Raw genomic sequence first — 8733 nt, 5'->3', positions numbered from 1 at the left:
AGAGAGAAAGAAGGAAAGAAAAATAGAAAGAGAGAAAGAAAGAAAAAGAGAAAGAAAGTAAAAAGAAAGAAGGAAAGAAAGAAAGGATGAATAGAAGGTGAAAAGGAAGGAATGAAGAAAGAAATAGGGAAGGAGAGAAGAGAAAAAAGGAAGAAAGAAGGAAGAGAGGAAGGGAAGAAAGAAGGAAGGAGAGAGAAGAGACTGAAGGTAAGAAAGGAAAGGAGGAGGAAAAGAGGGAGAAAAAAGAAGGGAAGGACACAAGAAAGAAGGGAGGAATGGAGAGGAGGAGGAAAGAGTAGAAGAAAAGGAAGGGAGGAAGGAAGAACGGGAGAAAGAAAGCAGAGGGGGAAGGAGGAAAGAGGGGATGAATGAAGGGGGAGGAAGAAAGAAGCTGCACGAGCAGCCTGGCTCGGCTGTCGGAGTCACAGCTTTCTGAGGGTCTCATGTGGAAACGGTCCCGTGTGCATCGACCGTGGGTCTAACTGCATCTCGAGAGAGAGCCTGGAAACAGGTTGGCAGGTGAGACCAGCCCTATAGCTCGCGTGTGGATGAGTCTGAGATTGTGCCTGAGGACACCAGAAGAACGCCCGGAACCTTTGACTCTGGTCCAGTTCCAGCTGCCCACTGGGCAGCGTGCCTGCTCCGCCTCTCCGTGGGGGAATAAGAGACCTGAGCCCCGAGCTCCCCTTCTCGCTGCTCTAAAGGCTCTGCGCTGGGGCAGGGAAGCACTGTGAGCAGTGCTCTGTGTGTGGGGATGGACCTCAAGGGCAGTCGGAGCGTGCGGCTCAGTGACGGGCACCTGATGCCCGTGCTGGGACTTGGCACCTACGCTTCTGCCGATGTGAGTGTGAGGACGGCGGGGGGTCTCCTGAGCACAACCAGGACCTGAGGGGTGCCTGAGAGAGACCTCACGGAAGGGACACACAGGGGCTGTCAGGGGTGCCAGGAACTTAAAGGACCTGGAGGTGCTGCCCAGAGCACAGAGGTGACTAATGTCTAGGCTCTGAGCGAGGGAGTAGGTGCTCGGGGAGAGCACGGGCATGGTTATGGGGGATCTTGGGATTTCTTGGCCTGCCCTCCTCATTACTGTGGGCAGGTGCTCCCAGGGGCGATCAGGGAATGGCCACAGCACATGGATTAACACGTGGTGGGGGCTGTTTGAGCTTCTGATTGGGGTTACCCAGGACTTAGACATTTTGGGGGCAGAGCCGGTGCCCCTGTGAGTCAGCAAGTGCACGGATGTGCCTGGCCCAGGGAAGGAGCCTGCTGTCACCCACTCTGCTTTCTCTGAGGGGGCTGCCTTTGCCCTGGGTGCTCATGGTCCTGTGGGGCTGAGAGGCTGGAACCCGGACAGGGAAGGTGCCCCCTGGGGAATGATGCAGACTGATCTGTGCAGATGCACACGTGCAGCCCCTTGGGGTCCAGACTCGGGTCTGGAGGCAGCATGGTGGCGGTGGGGGCCTTGGGGTGTGTGAGGGCAGATGTGTTGCTTCTGTCCTGCTCCCAGAGCTCTTGGACCCCCCTCAGGTACCCCACCACCCAGGGACCCCACCACCCCTGGTGGGGAAACCAGCGTGTGGGACGCGTCTCCTCAAGGCTGAGGCCAGTCTCACAACAGAAGCGCCTGGTGTTTCCGGGGCAGAATCAGCAGGACCCCTTGGCTCTATGGGATCTAAGCAACCAGGCAGCTGTCAATATCCCCCAGAGGGAATCTAGGGGGCAGCAGCCACACCCAGCCTGGCTACCGCTGCAGTTCTCCTGTGGAAGGGGGGAGTTTGAGGGGACCCCATGGGCCTGTGCTGGGCTTTGAGGAGGTGGAGACTCTGGCTGCCCCTGGCACCAGCTCCCTCCCCGGGCTCAGGGCCACCCCTAATGAGGAGAAGGGGAGTGTGAGGGCAGGGAGGGGTAGCTGCAGAAGCAGGAGGGCTTCAGGGAGGAGGTGACACAGGACCCTCAGAGGTTCCCTGAGAGGAGCTGGGGGAAACGCTCCCCCTGAGGCGGGAGGTCAACTGTCCTTCTCACTCGCGTTTTGAAGGTTCCAAAGAGCAAAGCCCTTGAGGCCACCCAAGTGGCCATTGACGTAGGCTTCCGGCACATCGATGCTGCCTACATGTACCAGAATGAGGTGGAGGTGGGGGAGGCGATGCGCGCAAAGATGGCTGACGGCACCGTGAGGCGAGAGGACTTGTTCTACACCACCAAGGTACATGGGGGCCATTGTCTGAGGGAAGCCCTGCTGCCCACGGGAGGTCACGAGCCCCAAGGTGTGTCCAGATTCCTCCTCTGCACCCCCTTTGATGGTCACTGGATGGGGGCACCAGATCCTGAGTGGACTTCCGGCCATTGTGAGAGGACATAGCGCTCCCTTCCCTGACACTGAGGTGACTGGTTTTCTGTGCACTCTCAGAGCTGCTTTTCTGACAGGCTCTCAGCCCTCTTAGCTCTCAGGCAAGGGGCGCCAAGTGAGGTCCGTTGGCCCTTGAGGCTTGGTTGGCCCTATGGAAAGCCACCACTCCTCAGTTTCTGGACCTCACAGGCCACAGGTCATTCCCACAGCAACTGGCTCTCTGTGGGGCTGTGGAGGAGAGAATCAGTTGGGGCGTGGGTTCCTGACTTGTGCCCTTTTAATATCTCCAATTCAAGACTAACAACCCACTTCCTACTGTGGGGACCCCTCAGATCGAGTCTCTGTGAGTAGCAAGTTCTGGGGTGAGGCAGCCCCAGGGCTTGTACCTGGTTTATTGCTCACAGGTAAGCAACGCCAATATTCAGTACGTAAGAATTCAAAAGATGGAGATTCCCAGATTCGTAACCCTTTCAAATAGTGTGCATTTAGATATTTTCATTTTAAGTTTTCTTTTTTTCCATACACCAGTTTTGTGCTCCAAGATTTTGGGATTCTGTGGGTTGAACTGCATGCAAACCACAGTCCTTAGGCCTCTTTCCCACTCCCCAGCTCAGACACTTAACAAGTTTCACTTTGGTCCCCAAATATGTATGACTCTAAGCTCTATGTAATTTATTCGGACCCTGCAGGTTTGGCCGACTTTCCTTCAGCCACATTTGGTCCGCCAGTGCCTGGAAAGGTCCCTGAAGAAACTGGGGCTGGACTACGTGGACCTCTTCATCATTCACATGCCGGTAGCTATGAAGGTAGCTGGGCTTTGCTCTTCGAGTGTGGACAGTTTGATCAGCACTTAGCTGCTTCCACTCTGTGCTTGGAGTTCCCCAGAGAGGGGCTCAGGGAGGCCGAGGTGGCTGCGAGATGGACCTCCATGACCATGGGCACCTTCGACCCACGAGGTTGATTCCAGGTCTGAGGCTGTGCGAATAGAAGTCTGGGGCCACACATACATACACAGGGAGACACACACATACACATACACATGCATGCATGCATGCACACCCACATACACCCACATGCACATACATGCGCACATATACACACATACACACATGCATGCACACATGCACACGCATACACATGCACGCATGCATGCACACATACAAACACATACGCACGCACACATACCACACACAAATGCACATATAAATGCACGCACATACACACACGCACACACGAAGTCCAGTGGCCCCAGCTGTGCAGCGCATGTCCTTGAGAAGCCTCTCTGTTCTCTGTTGCAGCCCGGGGAGGAGGTCCTCCCCAAGGACGCCCGTGGGAACGTTCTCTTAGAGCCGGTGGACCTGTGTCAGACTTGGGAGGTAGGTGCAGCCCCTCAGCCTGGGGGCCCAGCCTGCTGGTGACATCAGCCATGGGGCCCTGGAGACAATGCTTGTCCTGATGTCCCATCTGCTCACGTTAGTCCACAATGACTCCTTAGAGCCACCCGGAACGGAGGGGTCACCTCCAGTGCCTGTTTGCCTGACCCTGGATCTCTGGTTCCTCCTCACGAGGCTGTAGTGTGTGGAGCCCCCAGGGCTTTGGCTGGACTCGCTCCTGCAGGACAGGGTTCCGAGCATGCTCCCCTCACCCACAGGAGAGCAGAGGCTGCAGCCCCCCAGAGGGCAGGGGCATTTGGGGTGGAGCCCCTCAGGAGCCTGTCCCTCTTTTCCCAGGGGAGGACAAAGCACAAGTCTTCAGGGTCCTGGCTTTGGTGCCCGTCTCTGGTTGTTCAGTAACTGACCATGGGGAGGGAGAACCCAAGGTATCCAGGACTTTCCTAGGCCCACCCTGGCACTGCCTGGGCCCGAACACTGCAGGGTAGCCCAGCCAAACAGGAGGAATATGGACGGATGGATGGTGCGGCAGGAGCAGTACTCATGCGTGGCCGCCCTGCTCTGTCTTTGGCCTCACCATCTCCCCCTGAGATCAACCAGGAGTGACCCCTGAGTGCAAAGCCCAGCGGAAACCCTGAGCACAGTTAGAGGGGTCCAATCTTAAGCTTGAAAAAAAAAACCCAAACCAAGACAGTCCTGCAGGCCCACAGGGACGCAGGCACCTTGCACGGACATGGCTGGAGTTCGGGCAGGGATGCGGCCCTGATGGCAGTGACTCGCCTGTGGAAAGGGGGTTCCTGGGGACACAGTAACTGGGGACCCGGTCATGGAGCACGGGCAGATGACAGGGCTTCCCATGCGCCGTCCCCAGGCCCTGGAGAGCTGCAAAGACGCTGGGCTGACCAGGTCCATCGGCGTGTCCAACTTCAACCGCAAACAGTTGGAGATGATCCTCAGCAAGCCGGGGCTCAAGTACAAGCCCGTGTGCAACCAGGTGAGGTGCAGGCGGGCCCCGTGTGCCCCTGCCCCCTCCCTGCCCCCTCTGTGCCCAGAGGTCATTTTGGCACTAGCCACAGCTGAGCGCAGGGATGCCCGGGCGGGGAGAGCAGATGGGGGCAGAGCCCTCTCCCGGGCGGGCATGCGGGGGCCTGTGACGTGCCCTGGGAGGGCCCATGTAGCTGTCACCCTGGGCCGGCCTGTGAGAGGGTCTGTGGGAAGGACGCGCCCGAACAAGCTCCCCCTCTGCTCCTGACTCGGGGGAGCTTCCTGGGGGCCTGAGTCTGTGTCTCGGTCCTGCAGGTGGAGTGTCACCCTTACCTGAACCAGCAGAAGCTGCTGGACTTCTGCAAGGCCAAGGACATCATCCTCGTGGCCTACAGCGCCCTGGGGTCCCACAGGGACCCAAAGTGGTAATAAAAAGTTCCAAATACACCATCTCAGCATCTCTGTACAATCACACGATCTCTTCGCGTTCCAGTGTTTGGGTTTGGAAGGATTCAGCGTGGGTCTAAGGCTCTCTAGACTGTGACTCCACGTAGCCTCACGGGCTGCCCTGCTCACCACTGCTCCCCTGGCCTTGTTCATCCGAGCGTCCATGAGCTCCACCCACCCCATATTATGTACATTTCTGGTCACTATTGATGTGGGACCCACCAGCAGTGCAGGGAGGCGTGTCATGCTGGGCTCGGCCCAGGTCCTAGACATGCCAGGCTCACGTGGAACCGCCTCTCACAGCCTACGTGCATTTAGAAAGTGTGGTGATGAGTGTGTTTGCCCATGTGCCACACATGCACTCTGAGTCCCTCAGTCTGAAAAGCAGGTGGACCGTGAGGCACAGCCTGCGGTGAGACAGAAGCTTCCACCTCCCGAGGAGTCTGGCTGTGCTCCCCCCACGCACGGCTCTGCACATCCTCATGTTGGGAGGGTTTTGTTTTTGCTTTTTCTTGTAGGATCAAAGGTGATTGTCCACAGTTCTTGGAGGAGCCGGTCCTGATGGCCATCGCCAAGAAACACGGCCGCAGCCCCGCCCAGGTGGCCCTGCGCTACCAGCTGCAGCGGGGGGCGGTGGTGCTGGCCAAGAGCTTCAGTGAGAAGAGGATCAAGGAGAACTTCCAGGTACGGGCACGGTGGTGAGCGAACAGGATCAGGCCCTCTCTCTCTCTCTCTCTCTCTCTCTCTCTCTCTCTCTCTCTCTCTCTCTCTCTCGCCTCTAGGCCTGCACCCACACGTTCTTTCCGATTCACCTCCAAGTCCATTCTTGGTGTCCCTGGGCCCCCAGGGGGTCTGACTGCACATGACTCAAGGACATGCGCTGCACAGTCCTGGGTGTGTGTATGGCTGCCTGTGTCACACTTGGTTTGCCACGAGGACCTTTTCCTCAGTACTTGCATCAGTTCTAGGATTCCTCCACCCGCAGGAATTGTGAAACCTGGATTGAGCTCTCCTCTCCCTTCCCATCATGCACCGTTTGCACCCTGGGTTCCAGGGGGCTGGTCTTGTGGGGAGGCCATGGGGTGCATCCTCTTTGGGCCCATCTCCCACTGTGTCTCTTCCAGCTTCTCCCCTTGATGGAAGCGTGTAGAGGTGCCAGGGGTGAGAGGCTCTGGGGGTAGTGAGGGCCTCGGGGCAGCCTTACACACACTCTCCAACACATTCTTTCCAACCTCATGGACACTCTGTGAACAGAGTAAAATATTTATTATTCATAGGAGATGACAGTGGACCTAGTGACACAAAGTCTTGAATCTATAGATACATCTACTCAATCCACAGAAATACCTGAAGGCAACTCCAAAATCACCGAGACAGTTTAAAGCTCCATCTTGTCTTCAGTTGAGTTCAGCCTGTTTCTCCAGACCATATGGTAGCATTTCATGTCTGGAGTGTGTGTGTGTGAGCGCGCGTGTGTGTGTGTGTGCATGTGTGCGTGTGTGTGTATGTTTGGCCCACACCCAGACGATGCTCAGGATTTACTCATTACTCTGTGCTGAGATCCCTTCTGGAGGTTCTCGGGGGAACTTGTGTGATGCCAGGGATAGGATCCTGTAAGGCAAGTGCCCTGCCTGCTGGTCTATCCCCCTGGCACAATGGAGACACAATGGACAGGTCCTTGGTAGAGAGGGCAACTCTCTTTTCCTTCGCGATGCCTAGCAGTGGAGGTCCTGCCCTTCCCACTGTCTGCTGTCCTGCCGTGGAGTCTCCACCTGGACCATGGGTGCAAACTGAGGCAGGGTGGCCTTATTCCCGGGGAGGGTCTCTGCTGTGAGACCCCTGAGCCCCTCGGCCACTCTGGGCTTTCTCTAGAGGAGACAAGCAGAGAAGCAGCAGCACCTGGGGGTCGGGGCAGCTGAGTGGTCGCACCTTCGGGCAGGAAGGAGGTTCCAGGACCTGTGACACTGGAGAGGCCACCAGGCAGGTGCTCTCTCTCTCTCTCTCTCTCTCTCTCTCTCTCAATCTCTCTTACCTGAGCTGAGGCCCCAGGCTCCCCCAGCTCCACGGGTGGGAGAGGACGCATGGCCCAGACAGCGGGTGCTTTGCCTTTGCCAACAGACAGTTGGCTCTTCTGTCCTTCACCTGAGAGAATACAAGGGCCCTTCACTCACATCCACAGAAACTCACTCAGACAGATTCCTGATGGGAGAGTCGTGTCCTGTGTGTGTGTTGAATGAGACAACAGAGAGGGCACAGCTGAGTGGAAAACTGAAGCGAGCCAAACTGGAAGCCGAAGACAGAACCCTTCCTAAATGGTTTGGGGGTGTGCAGTAGTTCCTGTTTCAGGGGAGACTTCAGGGCATCCTTTCCTGCAGGTGTTTGACTTTAAATTGACCCCGGAGGACATGAAAGCCATCGATGGCCTCAACAGGAATTTCCGCTATTTCAAAATAGACTTGTGAGTGGGGTGCAAGCTCTCGGTGATGCTGGGGTGCGGACTTGGGCAACAGGTTTCCTGAGTCGGGGAATGGCCGGGTGTGTGGCAGAGACGTGGAACAGAGCTCTGAACTTCAGAACAGGGGACAGAGTGTCATTAGGAGGGGACTGGGTCCAGGAGCTGCTGCAAAATGCCCTGGTCACCTCATGGGAAATCACTGTCTGGCCCCGAGGCCTGGACTTTGTGCACAAGGACCCGCTCCCCTGACTCTGCTCGACACTTACACACAAAGCCACGCCTTTAGGGCTGCGGGACAGCTGGGTTCAGGGCAGGTCACACCCAGAAAGGGACATGTGGAAAGAGGCAGGGGGAGGGCCGAGCACTGCATGAGCGGCCCGTGGGGACAGGGCTGGGGTTCTCTGGAGTGGGGAAAGTGCAGGGCAGCCCTGTGGGCGTCTCCTGTTCAGGGACTCAGCCTTAGGTCGTGGCCCTTTTGGTTCAGACACTGGGTTCTCTGTCATGCCCGTGGCCTTGGTGCCATGTCCCCTGTTCTGTGGGACTCAGGGGGTGAGGGACTTGCCCAGGGCCCCTCTGTGTGTTGGGAAGAATTTGTCACGGTGGGTAAAGGGGGATCCTGGCCCAGCCCCCCCCAACCCTGGTTGGTCCCTCGAGAAGGCAGCCAGGATATTGACCTGTCCTTGTCATTGTACCAGTGCGATGGGCCACCCCAACTACCCGTTTGCTGACGAGTACTGAGGCTTCGTGTGCTGGTGTGGAGGGATCCGCGACAGCTGATAAGGAAGCGCCTGCGTACCCAGCCCGGCCTCCCCCTTCTTCACTTTTTCCCCCTGTGAATCAATAAAGATTTGAACTAGCTGAGACAGGGATTATGTCCTGATTATACAGTCACGGGGCTTTCAACATGCAGATTCCAAGAAATAATCTATTAATTATGAAGATAAAATATTTGGAATTTTCTGATTAAATGCTTCCTCTGAGTTCTTTCCATTCTGATTTGCTTCTTTCTAGTTATTGTATCGATGTTGCCTCAGCTTACAATATGTATGTTCTGGGCACATTTCCCACCTGGGTTAGGGACATACCTTGACCCCGGCTCTCCTTCCCGC

The 8733-nt window shown here is 56.7% G+C and overlaps 1 protein-coding gene across 1 annotated transcript; it reads left to right on the top strand.

Moving 5' to 3' along the window:
• The first annotated feature begins 754 nt into the window (after nucleotides 1–754).
• LOC101555320 (aldo-keto reductase family 1 member C15-like) lies at nucleotides 755–8362 on the top strand. Its single transcript, XM_004617389.1, has 9 exons — nucleotides 755–841; nucleotides 2036–2203; nucleotides 3037–3153; nucleotides 3646–3723; nucleotides 4610–4732; nucleotides 5038–5147; nucleotides 5688–5853; nucleotides 7545–7627; nucleotides 8320–8362. Exons 1-9 carry the CDS (start codon nucleotides 755–757, stop codon nucleotides 8360–8362), a joined length of 975 nt encoding a protein of 324 aa, XP_004617446.1.
• Nucleotides 8363–8733: the final 371 nt, after the last annotated feature.

Source organism: Sorex araneus, chromosome 5 (genome assembly GCF_027595985.1).
Source record: "Sorex araneus isolate mSorAra2 chromosome 5, mSorAra2.pri, whole genome shotgun sequence".
NCBI lineage: Eukaryota > Metazoa > Chordata > Mammalia > Eulipotyphla > Soricidae > Sorex > Sorex araneus.
The sequence above is the reverse complement of the archived record's forward strand: the minus strand, read 5'-3'. Positions and strand labels throughout refer to the sequence as shown.